This window comes from Corvus moneduloides, chromosome 6, assembly GCF_009650955.1.
Source record: "Corvus moneduloides isolate bCorMon1 chromosome 6, bCorMon1.pri, whole genome shotgun sequence".
Taxonomy (NCBI): domain Eukaryota; kingdom Metazoa; phylum Chordata; class Aves; order Passeriformes; family Corvidae; genus Corvus; species Corvus moneduloides.
The window spans coordinates 46,609,398-46,630,038 of NC_045481.1; the positions used below are offsets into that span (position 1 = coordinate 46,609,398).

At 54.8% G+C, this 20,641-nt stretch overlaps 1 protein-coding gene across 1 annotated transcript in view; it reads left to right on the forward strand.

Annotated features, from left to right (window-relative positions):
* LOC116445982 (mucin-5AC-like) overlaps positions 1-20,641 on the forward strand; it is a 48,087-nt gene that overhangs the window by 19,509 nt on the left and 7,937 nt on the right. The window contains exons 29-34 of the mRNA XM_032113178.1: positions 392-16,240; positions 16,409-16,632; positions 17,506-17,680; positions 17,857-18,107; positions 19,416-19,599; positions 20,005-20,203. Of these exons, the coding sequence (XP_031969069.1) occupies positions 392-16,240; positions 16,409-16,632; positions 17,506-17,680; positions 17,857-18,107; positions 19,416-19,599; positions 20,005-20,203 (16,882 nt within the window). The remainder of the gene's footprint in view (positions 1-391; positions 16,241-16,408; positions 16,633-17,505; positions 17,681-17,856; positions 18,108-19,415; positions 19,600-20,004; positions 20,204-20,641) is intronic.

Below are 20,641 nucleotides of genomic sequence, written 5' to 3' on the forward strand. Positions count from 1 at the left end.
GATTTCAATACATTCCAGTGAGACTAGTATATACTGCAGAAAGATACAACCAAAGGAAATACCCTGAACCAAATGCAAAACAAGTGAGACTTGTTTTTTTCCCAGAGTGTGTAAATTAGACCCGAGCCTTATTTCAGCACCTTGTAACACATAATTAGTATTCTCTTTGAGGATGGCAGTTCCAAGCATGTCAGTACATTAAATAGCTGGGTGATGGATTTTTGGTTCTACAACATACTAAATTATACATATAATAAACTGATGCACTACAGGACCATAATGAAAGAAAAATTACATTAGGAAAATGGTCAGTCCATTTAAAATAACAAAACAAGATAGTATCTGCAGGAATTTATTCTTAGTTTTGTGATCTCTTCCTTTTTTCCTTCAGTGTCACCAACTACATCAGTATGTGTTCATGAAGTCTGTGAGTGGTCAGAATGGTATGACGGGAGTCTACAAACCCCTGGCTATGATGGGGGAGATTTTGAAACTTTTGATGATTTACGAGCGAAAGGTTATGAAGTCTGTAAAGCCCCACGGGCTGTAGAATGCAGAGCAGAAAAGTTTCCTGATATACCACTGAAAGACCTTGGCCAAAAAGTAGAATGCAGTACAACACAAGGGCTTATATGTTACAACAAGGATCAAATTTCAACAATGTGCAACAATTACGAAATCAGAATCCTCTGCTGTGTCTTTGTACCATGCTCATCAACAACGCCTTTCAGCACATCAACCCCGGTCACAACTCCAGCTACAACTCTGACAGAAACATCTACTGAAACAACATACTCAGTTACTACAACTTCTGAAAGTACAACATTCATGCATTCAACTACTGAAGAAACAACAACCACAACCAAAATGACAGCACCAGTCACCACATCTCCTTTAACAACTCCTCCTTGTTTTAAAGAAGAATGTTACTGGTCAAGATGGTATGATGTCAGTTATCCAGGATCAGGTTACAATGATGGAGATTTTGATACGATTGAAAACATTAAAAAAAACGGGTACAAAGTCTGCGACAAGAGAGAGGATGTGGAATGCAGAGCAGTGAGGTTCCCTAATACACCATATCCTCTACTGGAGCAACACATAATGTGTAACAAAGAAGAAGGGTTAAAATGTTACAATAAAGATCAGCTGCCACCCATCTGCTATAATTATGAAATAAGATTTAAATGCTGCAGAAATAAAACAGTACCATGTGGAACAACCACTGAAAATCTTAGTACAACAACACAACCAACTACACTGCTTTCAAGTACATCATTCAGAACAGTATCAACGACACCATATCTCCAAACAAAACACAAGACAACAAGTAAATCAACAGTCCAACCAAAAACGGACTACATCCATACAAGAACAACATTAAAACCAACTACGAAACCTCAAAAAGAAACAACTTCTACAATGATCAGCAGCACAACAGTAAAAACTACAACATATTCAAAAACCACCTGTGAACCCGAAGTGTGCAGCTGGAGCGAGTGGTTCGACGTCGACTTCCCCTCCTCGGGGCCCAACCAGGGAGACTTTGAAACCTACCAGCACATCCGCGCCGCCGGCAAGCGAGTCTGCCAGCAGCCAAAGCAGATCGAGTGCCGGGCAGAGGACTACCCCGACGTTGCCATCCAAGAGGTCGGACAGGTCGTGCAGTGCGACGTCCACTTTGGACTGGTGTGCAAGAACGAGGACCAGACGGGCAAATTCAAGATGTGCCTCAACTACAAGATCCGCGTGCTCTGCTGCAGCCCCAACTACAGCTGCGTAACCCCCACCCCCTCGACCACCACCAGCCCCACCACCAGCACCACGAGCACAACCATGCCGTCCTCCACCACGGTGACCACCTCCACCTCCACGCCCTACATCTCCAGCACTACATCTCCCACCTCAACAGAAATCATCAGCACTTCCACCAGCACCACCAGCCCCACGCCAATGCCGCCTACCACATCCTCCACCACCACGCCCCCCATCTCCCCCCCTTGTGAACCCGAAGTGTGCAGCTGGAGCGAGTGGTTCGACGTCGACTTCCCCTCCTCGGGGCCCAACCAGGGAGACTTTGAAACCTACCAGCACATCCGCGCTGCCGGCAAGCGAGTCTGCCAGCAGCCAAAGCAGATCGAGTGCCGGGCAGAGGACTACCCCGACGTTGCCATCCAAGAGGTCGGACAGGTCGTGCAGTGCGACGTCCACTTTGGACTGGTGTGCAAGAACGAGGACCAGACGGGCAAATTCAAGATGTGCCTCAACTACAAGATCCGCGTGCTCTGCTGCAGCCCCAACTACAGCTGCGTAACCCCCACCCCCTCGACCACCACCAGCCCCACCACCAGCACCACGAGCACAACCATGCCGTCCTCCACCACGGTGACCACCTCCACCTCCACGCCCTACATCTCCAGCACTACATCTCCCACCTCAACAGAAATCATCAGCACTTCCACCAGCACCACCAGCCCCACGCCAACGCCGCCTACCACATCCTCCACCACCACGCCCCCCGTCTCCCCCCCGTGTGAACCCGAAGTGTGCAGCTGGAGCGAGTGGTTCGACGTCGACTTCCCCTCCTCGGGGCCCAACCAGGGAGACTTTGAAACCTACCAGCACATCCGCGCCGCCGGCAAGCGAGTCTGCCAGCAGCCAAAGCAGATCGAGTGCCGGGCAGAGGACTACCCCGACGTTGCCATCCAAGAGGTCGGACAGGTCGTGCAGTGCGACGTCCACTTTGGACTGGTGTGCAAGAACGAGGACCAGACGGGCAAATTCAAGATGTGCCTCAACTACAAGATCCGCGTGCTCTGCTGCAGCCCCAACTACAGCTGCGTAACCCCCACCCCCTCGACCACCACCAGCCCCACCACCAGCACCACGAGCACAACCATGCCGTCCTCCACCACCGTGACCACCTCCACCTCCACGCCCTACATCTCCAGCACTACATCTCCCACCTCAACAGAAATCATCAGCACTTCCACCAGCACCACCAGCCCCACGCCAACGCCGCCTACCACATCCTCCACCACCACGCCCCCCGTCTCCCCCCCGTGTGAACCCGAAGTGTGCAGCTGGAGCGAGTGGTTCGACGTCGACTTCCCCTCCTCGGGGCCCAACCAGGGAGACTTTGAAACCTACCAGCACATCCGCGCCGCCGGCAAGCGAGTCTGCCAGCAGCCAAAGCAGATCGAGTGCCGGGCAGAGGACTACCCCGACGTTGCCATCCAAGAGGTCGGACAGGTCGTGCAGTGCGACGTCCACTTTGGACTGGTGTGCAAGAACGAGGACCAGACGGGCAAATTCAAGATGTGCCTCAACTACAAGATCCGCGTGCTCTGCTGCAGCCCCAACTACAGCTGCGTAACCCCCACCCCCTCGACCACCACCAGCCCCACCACCAGCACCACGAGCACAACCATGCCGTCCTCCACCACGGTGACCACCTCCACCTCCACGCCCTACATCTCCAGCACTACATCTCCCACCTCAACAGAAATCATCAGCACTTCCACCAGCACCACCAGCCCCACGCCAACGCCGCCTACCACATCCTCCACCACCACGCCCCCCGTCTCCCCCCCTTGTGAACCCGAAGTGTGCAGCTGGAGCGAGTGGTTCGACGTCGACTTCCCCTCCTCGGGGCCCAACCAGGGAGACTTTGAAACCTACCAGCACATCCGCGCCGCCGGCAAGCGAGTCTGCCAGCAGCCAAAGCAGATCGAGTGCCGGGCAGAGGACTACCCCGACGTTGCCATCCAAGAGGTCGGACAGGTCGTGCAGTGCGACGTCCACTTTGGACTGGTGTGCAAGAACGAGGACCAGACGGGCAAATTCAAGATGTGCCTCAACTACGAGATCCGCGTGCTCTGCTGCAGCCCCAACTACAGCTGCGTAACCCCCACCCCCTCGACCACCACCAGCCCCACCACCAGCACCACGAGCACAACCATGCCGTCCTCCACCACGGTGACCACCTCCACCTCCACGCCCTACATCTCCAGCACTACATCTCCCACCTCAACAGAAATCATCAGCACTTCCACCAGCACCACCAGCCCCACGCCAACGCTGCCTACCACATCCTCCACCACCACGCCCCCCGTCTCCCCCCCTTGTGAACCCGAAGTGTGCAGCTGGAGCGAGTGGTTCGACGTCGACTTCCCCTCCTCGGGGCCCAACCAGGGAGACTTTGAAACCTACCAGCACATCCGCGCCGCCGGCAAGCGAGTCTGCCAGCAGCCAAAGCAGATCGAGTGCCGGGCAGAGGACTACCCCGACGTTGCCATCCAAGAGGTCGGACAGGTCGTGCAGTGCGACGTCCACTTTGGACTGGTGTGCAAGAACGAGGACCAGACGGGCAAATTCAAGATGTGCCTCAACTACAAGATCCGCGTGCTCTGCTGCAGCCCCAACTACAGCTGCGTAACCCCCACCCCCTCGACCACCACCAGCCCCACCACCAGCACCACGAGCACAACCATGCCGTCCTCCACCACGGTGACCACCTCCACCTCCACGCCCTACATCTCCAGCACTACATCTCCCACCTCAACAGAAATCATCAGCACTTCCACCAGCACCACCAGCCCCACGCCAACGCCGCCTACCACATCCTCCACCACCACGCCCCCCGTCTCCCCCCCGTGTGAACCCGAAGTGTGCAGCGGGAGCGAGTGGTTCGACGTCGACTTCCCCTCCTCGGGGCCCAACCAGGGAGACTTTGAAACCTACCAGCACATCCGCGCCGCCGGCAAGCGAGTCTGCCAGCAGCCAAAGCAGATCGAGTGCCGGGCAGAGGACTACCCCGACGTTGCCATCCAAGAGGTCGGACAGGTCGTGCAGTGCGACGTCCACTTTGGACTGGTGTGCAAGAACGAGGACCAGACGGGCAAATTCAAGATGTGCCTCAACTACAAGATCCGCGTGCTCTGCTGCAGCCCCAACTACAGCTGCGTAACCCCCACCCCCACGACCACCACCAGCCCCACCACCAGCACCACGAGCACAACCCAGCCGTCCTCCACCACGGTGACCACCTCCACCTCCACGCCCTACATCTCCAGCACTACATCTCCCACCTCAACAGAAATCATCAGCACTTCCACCAGCACCACCAGCCCCACGCCAACGCCGCCTACCACATCCTCCACCACCACGCCCCCTGTCTCCCCCCCTTGTGAACCCGAAGTGTGCAGCTGGAGCGAGTGGTTCGACGTCGACTTCCCCTCCTCGGGGCCCAACCAGGGAGACTTTGAAACCTACCAGCACATTCGCGCCGCCGGCAAGCGAGTCTGCCAGCAGCCAAAGCAGATCGAGTGCCGGGCAGAGGACTACCCCGACGTTGCCATCCAAGAGGTCGGACAGGTCGTGCAGTGCGACGTCCACTTTGGACTGGTGTGCAAGAACGAGGACCAGACGGGCAAATTCAAGATGTGCTTCAACTACAAGATCCGCGTGCTCTGCTGCAGCCCCAACTACAGCTGCGTAACCCCCACCCCCTCGACCACCACCAGCCCCACCACCAGCACCACGAGCACAACCATGCCGTCCTCCACCACGGTGACCACCTCCACCTCCACGCCCTACATCTCCAGCACTACATCTCCCACCTCAACAGAAATCATCAGCACTTCCACCAGCACCACCAGCCCCACGCCAACGCCGCCTACCACATCCTCCACCACCACGCCCCCCGTCTCCCCCCCTTGTGAACCCGAAGTGTGCAGCTGGAGCGAGTGGTTCGACGTCGACTTCCCCTCCTCGGGGCCCAACCAGGGAGACTTTGAAACCTACCAGCACATCCGCGCCGCCGGCAAGCGAGTCTGCCAGCAGCCAAAGCAGATCGAGTGCCGGGCAGAGGACTACCCCGACGTTGCCATCCAAGAGGTCGGACAGGTCGTGCAGTGCGACGTCCACTTTGGACTGGTGTGCAAGAACGAGGACCAGACGGGCAAATTCAAGATGTGCCTCAACTACAAGATCCGCGTGCTCTGCTGCAGCCCCAACTACAGCTGCGTAACCCCCACCCCCACGACCACCACCAGCCCCACCACCAGCACCACGAGCACAACCATGCCGTCCTCCACCACGGTGACCACCTCCACCTCCACGCCCTACATCTCCAGCACTACATCTCCCACCTCAACAGAAATCATCAGCACTTCCACCAGCACCACCAGCCCCACGCCAACGCCGCCTACCACATCCTCCACCACCACGCCCCCCGTCTCCCCCCCGTGTGAACCCGAAGTGTGCAGCTGGAGCGAGTGGTTCGACGTCGACTTCCCCTCCTCGGGGCCCAACCAGGGAGACTTTGAAACCTACCAGCACATCCGCGCCGCCGGCAAGCGAGTCTGCCAGCAGCCAAAGCAGATCGAGTGCCGGGCAGAGGACTACCCCGACGTTGCCATCCAAGAGGTCGGACAGGTCGTGCAGTGCGACGTCCACTTTGGACTGGTGTGCAAGAACGAGGACCAGACGGGCAAATTCAAGATGTGCCTCAACTACAAGATCCGCGTGCTCTGCTGCAGCCCCAACTACAGCTGCGTAACCCCCACCCCCTCGACCACCACCAGCCCCACCACCAGCACCACGAGCACAACCATGCCGTCCTCCACCACGGTGACCACCTCCACCTCCACGCCCTACATCTCCAGCACTACATCTCCCACCTCAACAGAAATCATCAGCACTTCCACCAGCACCACCAGCCCCACGCCAACGCCGCCTACCACATCCTCCACCACCACGCCCCCCGTCTCCCCCCCGTGTGAACCCGAAGTGTGCAGCTGGAGCGAGTGGTTCGACGTCGACTTCCCCTCCTCGGGGCCCAACCAGGGAGACTTTGAAACCTACCAGCACATTCGCGCCGCCGGCAAGCGAGTCTGCCAGCAGCCAAAGCAGATCGAGTGCCGGGCAGAGGACTACCCCGACGTTGCCATCCAAGAGGTCGGACAGGTCGTGCAGTGCGACGTCCACTTTGGACTGGTGTGCAAGAACGAGGACCAGACGGGCAAATTCAAGATGTGCCTCAACTACAAGATCCGCGTGCTCTGCTGCAGCCCCAACTACAGCTGCGTAACCCCCACCCCCTCGACCACCACCAGCCCCACCACCAGCACCACGAGCACAACCATGCCGTCCTCCACCACGGTGACCACCTCCACCTCCACGCCCTACATCTCCAGCACTACATCTCCCACCTCAACAGAAATCATCAGCACTTCCACCAGCACCACCAGCCCCACGCCAACGCCGCCTACCACATCCTCCACCACCACGCCCCCCGTCTCCCCCCCGTGTGAACCCGAAGTGTGCAGCTGGAGCGAGTGGTTCGACGTCGACTTCCCCTCCTCGGGGCCCAACCAGGGAGACTTTGAAACCTACCAGCACATCCGCGCCGCCGGCAAGCGAGTCTGCCAGCAGCCAAAGCAGATCGAGTGCCGGGCAGAGGACTACCCCGACGTTGCCATCCAAGAGGTCGGACAGGTCGTGCAGTGCGACGTCCACTTTGGACTGGTGTGCAAGAACGAGGACCAGACGGGCAAATTCAAGATGTGCCTCAACTACAAGATCCGCGTGCTCTGCTGCAGCCCCAACTACAGCTGCGTAACCCCCACCCCCTCGACCACCACCAGCCCCCCCACCAGCACCACGAGCACAACCATGCCGTCCTCCACCACGGTGACCACCTCCACCTCCACGCCCTACATCTCCAGCACTACATCTCCCACCTCAACAGAAATCATCAGCACTTCCACCAGCACCACCAGCCCCACGCCAACGCCGCCTACCACATCCTCCACCACCACGCCCCCCGTCTCCCCCCCGTGTGAACCCGAAGTGTGCAGCTGGAGCGAGTGGTTCGACGTCGACTTCCCCTCCTCGGGGCCCAACCAGGGAGACTTTGAAACCTACCAGCACATCCGCGCCGCCGGCAAGCGAGTCTGCCAGCAGCCAAAGCAGATCGAGTGCCGGGCAGAGGACTACCCCGACGTTGCCATCCAAGAGGTCGGACAGGTCGTGCAGTGCGACGTCCACTTTGGACTGGTGTGCAAGAACGAGGACCAGACGGGCAAATTCAAGATGTGCTTCAACTACAAGATCCGCGTGCTCTGCTGCAGCCCCAACTACAGCTGCGTAACCCCCACCCCCTCGACCACCACCAGCCCCACCACCAGCACCACGAGCACAACCATGCCGTCCTCCACCACGGTGACCACCTCCACCTCCACGCCCTACATCTCCAGCACTACATCTCCCACCTCAACAGAAATCATCAGCACTTCCACCAGCACCACCAGCCCCACGCCAACGCCGCCTACCACATCCTCCACCACCACGCCCCCCGTCTCCCCCCCTTGTGAACCCGAAGTGTGCAGCTGGAGCGAGTGGTTCGACGTCGACTTCCCCTCCTCGGGGCCCAACCAGGGAGACTTTGAAACCTACCAGCACATCCGCGCCGCCGGCAAGCGAGTCTGCCAGCAGCCAAAGCAGATCGAGTGCCGGGCAGAGGACTACCCCGACGTTGCCATCCAAGAGGTCGGACAGGTCGTGCAGTGCGACGTCCACTTTGGACTGGTGTGCAAGAACGAGGACCAGACGGGCAAATTCAAGATGTGCCTCAACTACAAGATCCGCGTGCTCTGCTGCAGCCCCAACTACAGCTGCGTAACCCCCACCCCCTCGACCACCACCAGCCCCACCACCAGCACCACGAGCACAACCATGCCGTCCTCCACCACCGTGACCACCGCCCCCTCCACGCCCTACATCTCCAGCACTACATCTCCCACCTCAACAGAAATCATCAGCACTTCCACCAGCACCACCAGCCCCACGCCAACGCCGCCTACCACATCCTCCACCACCACGCCCCCCGTCTCCCCCCCTTGTGAACCCGAAGTGTGCAGCTGGAGCGAGTGGTTCGACGTCGACTTCCCCTCCTCGGGGCCCAACCAGGGAGACTTTGAAACCTACCAGCACATTCGCGCCGCCGGCAAGCGAGTCTGCCAGCAGCCAAAGCAGATCGAGTGCCGGGCAGAGGACTACCCCGACGTTGCCATCCAAGAGGTCGGACAGGTCGTGCAGTGCGACGTCCACTTTGGACTGGTGTGCAAGAACGAGGACCAGACGGGCAAATTCAAGATGTGCCTCAACTACAAGATCCGCGTGCTCTGCTGCAGCCCCAACTACAGCTGCGTAACCCCCACCCCCTCGACCACCACCAGCCCCACCACCAGCACCACGAGCACAACCATGCCGTCCTCCACCACGGTGACCACCTCCACCTCCACGCCCTACATCTCCAGCACTACATCTCCCACCTCAACAGAAATCATCAGCACTTCCACCAGCACCACCAGCCCCACGCCAACGCCGCCTACCACATCCTCCACCACCACGCCCCCCGTCTCCCCCCCGTGTGAACCCGAAGTGTGCAGCTGGAGCGAGTGGTTCGACGTCGACTTCCCCTCCTCGGGGCCCAACCAGGGAGACTTTGAAACCTACCAGCACATCCGCGCCGCCGGCAAGCGAGTCTGCCAGCAGCCAAAGCAGATCGAGTGCCGGGCAGAGGACTACCCCGACGTTGCCATCCAAGAGGTCGGACAGGTCGTGCAGTGCGACGTCCACTTTGGACTGGTGTGCAAGAACGAGGACCAGACGGGCAAATTCAAGATGTGCCTCAACTACAAGATCCGCGTGCTCTGCTGCAGCCCCAACTACAGCTGCGTAACCCCCACCCCCACGACCACCACCAGCCCCACCACCAGCACCACGAGCACAACCATGCCGTCCTCCACCACGGTGACCACCTCCACCTCCACGCCCTACATCTCCAGCACTACATCTCCCACCTCAACAGAAATCATCAGCACTTCCACCAGCACCACCAGCCCCACGCCAACGCCGCCTACCACATCCTCCACCACCACGCCCCCCGTCTCCCCCCCGTGTGAACCCGAAGTGTGCAGCTGGAGCGAGTGGTTCGACGTCGACTTCCCCTCCTCGGGGCCCAACCAGGGAGACTTTGAAACCTACCAGCACATCCGCGCCGCCGGCAAGCGAGTCTGCCAGCAGCCAAAGCAGATCGAGTGCCGGGCAGAGGACTACCCCGACGTTGCCATCCAAGAGGTCGGACAGGTCGTGCAGTGCGACGTCCACTTTGGACTGGTGTGCAAGAACGAGGACCAGACGGGCAAATTCAAGATGTGCCTCAACTACAAGATCCGCGTGCTCTGCTGCAGCCCCAACTACAGCTGCGTAACCCCCACCCCCTCGACCACCACCAGCCCCACCACCAGCACCACGAGCACAACCATGCCGTCCTCCACCACGGTGACCACCTCCACCTCCACGCCCTACATCTCCAGCACTACATCTCCCACCTCAACAGAAATCATCAGCACTTCCACCAGCACCACCAGCCCCACGCCAACGCCGCCTACCACATCCTCCACCACCACGCCCCCCGTCTCCCCCCCGTGTGAACCCGAAGTGTGCAGCTGGAGCGAGTGGTTCGACGTCGACTTCCCCTCCTCGGGGCCCAACCAGGGAGACTTTGAAACCTACCAGCACATCCGCGCCGCCGGCAAGCGAGTCTGCCAGCAGCCAAAGCAGATCGAGTGCCGGGCAGAGGACTACCCCGACGTTGCCATCCAAGAGGTCGGACAGGTCGTGCAGTGCGACGTCCACTTTGGACTGGTGTGCAAGAACGAGGACCAGACGGGCAAATTCAAGATGTGCCTCAACTACAAGATCCGCGTGCTCTGCTGCAGCCCCAACTACAGCTGCGTAACCCCCACCCCCTCGACCACCACCAGCCCCACCACCAGCACCACGAGCACAACCATGCCGTCCTCCACCACGGTGACCACCTCCACCTCCACGCCCTACATCTCCAGCACTACATCTCCCACCTCAACAGAAATCATCAGCACTTCCACCAGCACCACCAGCCCCACGCCAACGCCGCCTACCACATCCTCCACCACCACGCCCCCCGTCTCCCCCCCGTGTGAACCCGAAGTGTGCAGCTGGAGCGAGTGGTTCGACGTCGACTTCCCCTCCTCGGGGCCCAACCAGGGAGACTTTGAAACCTACCAGCACATCCGCGCCGCCGGCAAGCGAGTCTGCCAGCAGCCAAAGCAGATCGAGTGCCGGGCAGAGGACTACCCCGACGTTGCCATCCAAGAGGTCGGACAGGTCGTGCAGTGCGACGTCCACTTTGGACTGGTGTGCAAGAACGAGGACCAGACGGGCAAATTCAAGATGTGCCTCAACTACAAGATCCGCGTGCTCTGCTGCAGCCCCAACTACAGCTGCGTAACCCCCACCCCCTCGACCACCACCAGCCCCACCACCAGCACCACGAGCACAACCATGCCGTCCTCCACCACGGTGACCACCTCCACCTCCACGCCCTACATCTCCAGCACTACATCTCCCACCTCAACAGAAATCATCAGCACTTCCACCAGCACCACCAGCCCCACGCCAACGCCGCCTACCACATCCTCCACCACCACGCCCCCCGTCTCCCCCCCGTGTGAACCCGAAGTGTGCAGCTGGAGCGAGTGGTTCGACGTCGACTTCCCCTCCTCGGGGCCCAACCAGGGAGACTTTGAAACCTACCAGCACATCCGCGCCGCCGGCAAGCGAGTCTGCCAGCAGCCAAAGCAGATCGAGTGCCGGGCAGAGGACTACCCCGACGTTGCCATCCAAGAGGTCGGACAGGTCGTGCAGTGCGACGTCCACTTTGGACTGGTGTGCAAGAACGAGGACCAGACGGGCAAATTCAAGATGTGCCTCAACTACAAGATCCGCGTGCTCTGCTGCAGCCCCAACTACAGCTGCGTAACCCCCACCCCCACGACCACCACCCGCCCCACCACCAGCACCACGAGCACAACCATGCCGTCCTCCACCACGGTGACCACCTCCACCTCCACGCCCTACATCTCCAGCACTACATCTCCCACCTCAACAGAAATCATCAGCACTTCCACCAGCACCACCAGCCCCACGCCAACGCCGCCTACCACATCCTCCACCACCACGCCCCCCGTCTCCCCCCCGTGTGAACCCGAAGTGTGCAGCTGGAGCGAGTGGTTCGACGTCGACTTCCCCTCCTCGGGGCCCAACCAGGGAGACTTTGAAACCTACCAGCACATCCGCGCCGCCGGCAAGCGAGTCTGCCAGCAGCCAAAGCAGATCGAGTGCCGGGCAGAGGACTACCCCGACGTTGCCATCCAAGAGGTCGGACAGGTCGTGCAGTGCGACGTCCACTTTGGACTGGTGTGCAAGAACGAGGACCAGACGGGCAAATTCAAGATGTGCCTCAACTACAAGATCCGCGTGCTCTGCTGCAGCCCCAACTACAGCTGCGTAACCCCCACCCCCTCGACCACCACCAGCCCCACCACCAGCACCACGAGCACAACCATGCCGTCCTCCACCACGGTGACCACCTCCACCTCCACGCCCTACATCTCCAGCACTACATCTCCCACCTCAACAGAAATCATCAGCACTTCCACCAGCACCACCAGCCCCACGCCAACGCCGCCTACCACATCCTCCACCACCACGCCCCCCGTCTCCCCCCCTTGTGAACCCGAAGTGTGCAGCTGGAGCGAGTGGTTCGACGTCGACTTCCCCTCCTCGGGGCCCAACCAGGGAGACTTTGAAACCTACCAGCACATCCGCGCCGCCGGCAAGCGAGTCTGCCAGCAGCCAAAGCAGATCGAGTGCCGGGCAGAGGACTACCCCGACGTTGCCATCCAAGAGGTCGGACAGGTCGTGCAGTGCGACGTCCACTTTGGACTGGTGTGCAAGAACGAGGACCAGACGGGCAAATTCAAGATGTGCTTCAACTACAAGATCCGCGTGCTCTGCTGCAGCCCCAACTACAGCTGCGTAACCCCCACCCCCTCGACCACCACCAGCCCCACCACCAGCACCACGAGCACAACCATGCCGTCCTCCACCACGGTGACCACCTCCACCTCCACGCCCTACATCTCCAGCACTACATCTCCCACCTCAACAGAAATCATCAGCACTTCCACCAGCACCACCAGCCCCACGCCAACGCCGCCTACCACATCCTCCACCACCACGCCCCCCGTCTCCCCCCCTTGTGAACCCGAAGTGTGCAGCTGGAGCGAGTGGTTCGACGTCGACTTCCCCTCCTCGGGGCCCAACCAGGGAGACTTTGAAACCTACCAGCACATCCGCGCCGCCGGCAAGCGAGTCTGCCAGCAGCCAAAGCAGATCGAGTGCCGGGCAGAGGACTACCCCGACGTTGCCATCCAAGAGGTCGGACAGGTCGTGCAGTGCGACGTCCACTTTGGACTGGTGTGCAAGAACGAGGACCAGACGGGCAAATTCAAGATGTGCCTCAACTACAAGATCCGCGTGCTCTGCTGCAGCCCCAACTACAGCTGCGTAACCCCCACCCCCACGACCCCCACCAGCCCCACCACCAGCACCACGAGCACAACCATGCCGTCCTCCACCACGGTGACCACCTCCACCTCCACGCCCTACATCTCCAGCACTACATCTCCCACCTCAACAGAAATCATCAGCACTTCCACCAGCACCACCAGCCCCACGCCAACGCTGCCTACCACATCCTCCACCACCACGCCCCCCGTCTCCCCCCCTTGTGAACCCGAAGTGTGCAGCTGGAGCGAGTGGTTCGACGTCGACTTCCCCTCCTCGGGGCCCAACCAGGGAGACTTTGAAACCTACCAGCACATCCGCGCTGCCGGCAAGCGAGTCTGCCAGCAGCCAAAGCAGATCGAGTGCCGGGCAGAGGACTACCCCGACGTTGCCATCCAAGAGGTCGGACAGGTCGTGCAGTGCGACGTCCACTTTGGACTGGTGTGCAAGAACGAGGACCAGACGGGCAAATTCAAGATGTGCCTCAACTACAAGATCCGCGTGCTCTGCTGCAGCCCCAACTACAGCTGCGTAACCCCCACCCCCTCGACCACCACCAGCCCCACCACCAGCACCACGAGCACAACCATGCCGTCCTCCACCACGGTGACCACTTCCACCTCCACGCCCTACATCTCCAGCACTACATCTCCCACCTCAACAGAAATCATCAGCACTTCCACCAGCACCACCAGCCCCACGCCAACGCCGCCTACCACATCCTCCACCACCACGCCCCCCGTCTCCCCCCCTTGTGAACCCGAAGTGTGCAGCTGGAGCGAGTGGTTCGACGTCGACTTCCCCTCCTCGGGGCCCAACCAGGGAGACTTTGAAACCTACCAGCACATTCGCGCCGCCGGCAAGCGAGTCTGCCAGCAGCCAAAGCAGATCGAGTGCCGGGCAGAGGACTACCCCGACGTTGCCATCCAAGAGGTCGGACAGGTCGTGCAGTGCGACGTCCACTTTGGACTGGTGTGCAAGAACGAGGACCAGACGGGCAAATTCAAGATGTGCCTCAACTACAAGATCCGCGTGCTCTGCTGCAGCCCCAACTACAGCTGCGTAACCCCCACCCCCTCGACCACCACCAGCACCACGAGCACAACCATGCCGTCCTCCACCACGGTGACCACCTCCACCTCCACGCCCTACATCTCCAGCACTACATCTCCCACCTCAACAGAAATCATCAGCACTTCCACCAGCACCACCAGCCCCACGCTAACGCCACCTACCACATCCTCCACCACCACGCCCCCCGTCTCCCCCCCTTGTGAACCCGAAGTGTGCAGCTGGAGCGAGTGGTTCGACGTCGACTTCCCCTCCTCGGGGCCCAACCAGGGAGACTTTGAAACCTACCAGCACATCCGCGCCGCCGGCAAGCGAGTCTGCCAGCAGCCAAAGCAGATCGAGTGCCGGGCAGAGGACTACCCCGACGTTGCCATCCAAGAGGTCGGACAGGTCGTGCAGTGCGACGTCCACTTTGGACTGGTGTGCAAGAACGAGGACCAGACGGGCAAATTCAAGATGTGCCTCAACTACAAGATCCGCGTGCTCTGCTGCAGCCCCAACTACAGCTGCGTAACCCCCACCCCCTCGACCACCACCAGCCCCACCACCAGCACCACGAGCACAACCATGCCGTCCTCCACCACGGTGACCACCTCCACCTCCACGCCCTACATCTCCAGCACTACATCTCCCACCTCAACAGAAATCATCAGCACTTCCACCAGCACCACCAGCCCCACGCCAACGCTGCCTACCACATCCTCCACCACCACGCCCCCCGTCTCCCCCCCTTGTGAACCCGAAGTGTGCAGCTGGAGCGAGTGGTTCGACGTCGACTTCCCCTCCTCGGGGCCCAACCAGGGAGACTTTGAAACCTACCAGCACATCCGCGCCGCCGGCAAGCGAGTCTGCCAGCAGCCAAAGCAGATCGAGTGCCGGGCAGAGGACTACCCCGACGTTGCCATCCAAGAGGTCGGACAGGTCGTGCAGTGCGACGTCCACTTTGGACTGGTGTGCAAGAACGAGGACCAGACGGGCAAATTCAAGATGTGCCTCAACTACAAGATCCGCGTGCTCTGCTGCAGCCCCAACTACAGCTGCGTAACCCCCACCCCCTCGACCACCACCAGCCCCACCAACAGCACCACGAGCACAACCATGCCGTCCTCCACCACGGTGACCACCTCCACCTCCACGCCCTACATCTCCAGCACTACATCTCCCACCTCAACAGAAATCATCAGCACTTCCACCAGCACCACCAGCCCCACGCCAACGCTGCCTACCACATCCTCCACCACCACGCCCCCCGTCTCCCCCCCTTGTGAACCCGAAGTGTGCAGCTGGAGCGAGTGGTTCGACGTCGACTTCCCCTCCTCGGGGCCCAACCAGGGAGACTTTGAAACCTACCAGCACATCCGCGCCGCCGGCAAGCGAGTCTGCCAGCAGCCAAAGCAGATCGAGTGCCGGGCAGAGGACTACCCCGACGTTGCCATCCAAGAGGTCGGACAGGTCGTGCAGTGCGACGTCCACTTTGGACTGGTGTGCAAGAACGAGGACCAGATGGGCAAATTCAAGATGTGCCTCAACTACAAGATCCGCGTGCTCTGCTGCAGCCCCAACTACAACTGCGTAACCTCCATTCCCTCGACCACCACCAGCACCTCCACCCTCATTACCCAAAGTGAACCTTTCTTTACCACATCTCCGCCTCTTATTTTATCTACTCCCTGTTTCTGCAAGATTGGTGATGCTGTTTTTTCACCCGGTTAGTTTATATGATTTTTAGCCTCTTTATTTATTTCCTATATCTCCCCTTTTTTTATTCCTCACTTCCTTTTGTTTTTTACCTGTTTTTTTTTTTTTTTTTTACTTTCTTCTATTAAAAGTGGTGTTTTGTTTTTTTAAATATTCATACATGTTACTTATTCCACAGGTGACCTGATTTATAACAGAATGGATAGTGAAGGATGTCGGTTTTATGCCATCTGTAGCCCAACATGTAGTATTGAACGATACACTGTGAATTGTACCATCACTACTTCACCAGCCACTACATCGTCTGAGTGGTCTTCTGTAACAACATCAGTTCCTCTGCCTCCCACTTCTACAAGTGCTATTTTTCATGGTTGTGTTTCCACTATTTATCCTCCATTACAAGTATGTATTTTCTGTGTTATTTTTTGACTGTTGAAATAGTATCATTGTTTGGGTGGTACCAGATTGGAACAGTTTGCAGTCTTTAAACCTTACTTGTGCTGATTATCTTAGTTATTGTGCTAATGATGGGCAATATGTACGACACACTATTTGAATTTTCCTTTTTTGGAATTTCACTTTTTTATACTGATAAAGCAAGTTACAATATTCTTTTCTTGTTACTTTATTTTTAGTAAGAGTCTTTTTGATGCCTTGCATATGTAAGGTATCTTCTCACTGACACAATACAAGGAATTTTCTTGTGGATCGTATTTTTTCACTAAACAGAAGTGTTTAAGATACAGTGAAGGCTTGTGTTCTTTTCTGTTCTTCTGCCCTTTTATCTATATTTCTTCAAACTTTTTTTTTATTGTCATGTTCTCTGTTGACACATAGTATATACTATATAGGCTATACATAGCATAATGGAAATCACTTCCTGTAACCTAAACCTTATTCCCTCAAGCCCCAGAAGAGCTCCTCATGCATAAGAAAAAAGTTTAGTTAAGGTTTCCACCTTCTTTTAGCATTAAACGTATTAATCCTGTAGAGTATTGGCAACTTTTTGCTATCAGTGAATGTTTTCCTTTTGGTCTTTTTTTCAGATTTAGAAAACTAGGCATTTTATATCCCCCATAACATGGTCAGAATTTTGAATACCTCTAGTTGCCATTAGAAATCATTAGCACCACAAATTGAAGAGTAGTAACACATACTGATTTCCTTTCCAACACCACCATTGCTGGAAACACTATATCATAAATCTAAAAAGAGGAGTAAAGGTTATACCTGTTAGCAGAATTTTGTGACAAAAACTTTTTCTTCATTTTGCAGCCTGGAGAAAGATTCAAATTATCCAACTGTACAGAAGTCGTCTGTAATGGAGACAACGATATAAGTGTAGTACCGACATACTGCCCACCTGTAAAGGAAATTACCTGTGCAAACAAATATCCACCAGTGCTGGTACCTGATGAAAATGGATGCTGTTACCGATATGAGTGTCAATGTAAGCACCAATAGATTCAGGAATAACATTTTTGGGAAAAAAAGCCAAGCTTTACACAGATTATATGGGCATTTTCATTTCTTAGGGTTACTCTATAAATCGCAGTATCTTCAGTTTTTAAATTTTCTTCTACATAACTTCTCATCTTAATCTTCCAAATATTTTCTCTGTACCAGGTGTGTGTAGTGGATGGGGTGATCCTCATTACATTACTTTTGATGGAATCTATTATACCTTCCTTGAAAACTGCACTTATGTCCTGGTGAAACAGATTGTCCCTAGATATGACAACTTCCGTGTTTATATTGACAACTATTACTGCGATTCAAAAGATGGACTCTCCTGCCCTAAATCCATTATTATTTTCTACAAATCTGCAGAAGTGGTGCTGACTCGTCAACTCATGAATGATGTCATGACCAATGTGGTAAATTTTTTTTTCTATTTTCTGCAAAAAAGAAATAGGGTCTGTAAGCTTTACTGATGCTAGTGATGCTGAACTAGATAGTATGTTAGAATAGCAACATCATGGAGGTGATCAGGGCAGAGGGTATCATTAGCAGGAAAAAGAAATATTGCCCTGGATGCTAAGAACAAAATTCGTATTTCATGAAAACTGGTACATTGTGCCATTCACTTATGTAAACAAACACAGTTTTGAAGAAACACAAATGCAAATTTCAAGCAGGATTCTTCTCTTGAGGGGAAGATGGATATGTATCCCTTATCTGCTGGATGACTAAGGACTACTTTCTCTGCATAGGGAACTTCAGGCACCAAACAGCCCTGACATGATTCCCCCTTCAGTTTCCTACTGTGAAGAAAGGTATAGCTGAAGAAAATGGGTGACTTAGACTGTCACCTCACCTTCATGACCCAAAATAGTGTTGGCAAACCAGTGGAAATGAAAAGTCAGTCCCACTCCCACACTGGAGAATCTATGAGTTGATTAGAGAATCTATAGAAAGGGAGGAAAGTTTGTCAGAATAGGCACTCTTGTCTTACAGTGCCAGGCCAAACTCTCAGTCAGAAAGGCATGTTGGTTCCAGTGATTCCCTGTGAAAGAAACAGTAACTGACAATTTTAATTCAAGCTTTAACCCAATTCCATGAGAAGAGAGTTGCAGAATAACTTCTGACAAAAAAAAAATTTATGCATATATGTTTACCTTTATTAGATCATATAAGATACTGGCTACAAATTGAAATGATAAACAAATAAATATGATCACTACATAAAACTGGCATTAATGACATCTGACTTCATTTTGAATTCAGACAGCTCTTCCAATGCCAATTACTATGTAATATAGGGATGGTGTGATTATCTGGCACAGTCATTACATAATAATGGCAGGGATGTTTCTGTACCTAAAGAAAACTACCACCCATTTTCATACAAAAAATGTTTCCAATACACATAATCATGAGGGATACAAAGAAAATACTTGGGTTTATGTGCATAGAATACTATGCATTAGCATATAATCAGCACAACCACAGTATGTAGAGGCCACTTAGATTATTATCGCATTTTAGCAATATAGCGATAACAAACCAAGATATCAATGCAAATAAATGCTGCCATTGAGATGCCAATGGGCATTGGATGTGAGGCACAACAATATGGAGTTATGCCTAATTATGAAGATTAGAAAATATTTAAACAGTCAGGCAGAAGCAGTGCTTATTCTGAAGTGGTGTTTTGTTTTGTTTTTTTTTAACTCTGCATTCAGATGTACTTCAACAAAAAGATTGTTGAACCAGGCTTCAAAAAAGATGGCATTTCTTTCTCCACTCTTGGCATCAATATGATTGTTGAAATAGAAGAAATTGGTGCTGTCATCACCTTTAGTGGTCTGATTTTCTCTGTGAAACTCCCACACAGCAAATTTGGCAACAACACTGAAGGACAATGTGGTAAGAAGAATATACAGATTGGAGGGAGTTCTCTTTCCCCACCCATATCTTGGTTATGCTCACTCACTCCAGCTATGCAGTCTCACAACTGACAGAAATTTTTAAACAGCAGTAAATGGAAATGAGTACATTTCTGCTCTAACTTCTGTAGGATGTCAAAAGTTCATTATTTCAGCAACCAAACAGTTTGGGTTTTTGTTTTTTTATTTTTTTGCTTTGGGGCTGGGGTTTTATATTTGTTTGTTTTTCCATAACCTAAAGTTCATATAACTAGAGAAAGCGCTCCCTATGAAGCAAGGCAAAATATGCATTTCATGAGCACATCACATCTAAACTTATCAGCACAGGAATGTATTGTACATCTCTGATGTGGCTTATGAGACTTACCTAGCTTGTCTCTTCCAGGAACATGTACAAATAATAAAGCAGATGAATGCCGCTTGCCAAGTGGTAAGATCATTTCCTCCTGTCCCCAAATGGCTCATCACTGGATTGTTGACAACAACAAGACATGCCATGGAGTACCAGTACCACCAGTTATAACCACACCTCCACCAAAGCCACAATGTCAAACGCCTCCGCTCTGCAAACTTATCTTGAGCAAGTAAGAAAACAAATTCATTTTTTCTAGGCAAAACTGTCTCAGTATCTTACAAGAAGAATAACAGCTATAGCCTTAGCATGTGATAATAGCTGAAAATGTCAGCTTAATGACCAAATATATATAGTAGAAGGCCTTTGCAAAAGAAACTACTCTGCCTTAATGACTTGCATGCCAAAGATAACTGAGCAAGGGAAGGTAAAGTCAGAAAATCAGGGATGCAGCAAGCACTAAAATCAATACTCCCTGGATGCAATACTTCCAGAGTATGCTCATTAAGCAAAGACTGAACTCTAAATTTGAAGTGGGCTTTCAGTACAAACCATTGAGAACCTAGTTACCAAATAGGTGAAAAGAGGAGATGCAAGCAGCCAAGAAATGTCCTTCATTCTTTGTACATTTTACCTAAAACATGGAGTTCCAAAAGTGCAAAGGCTTGTT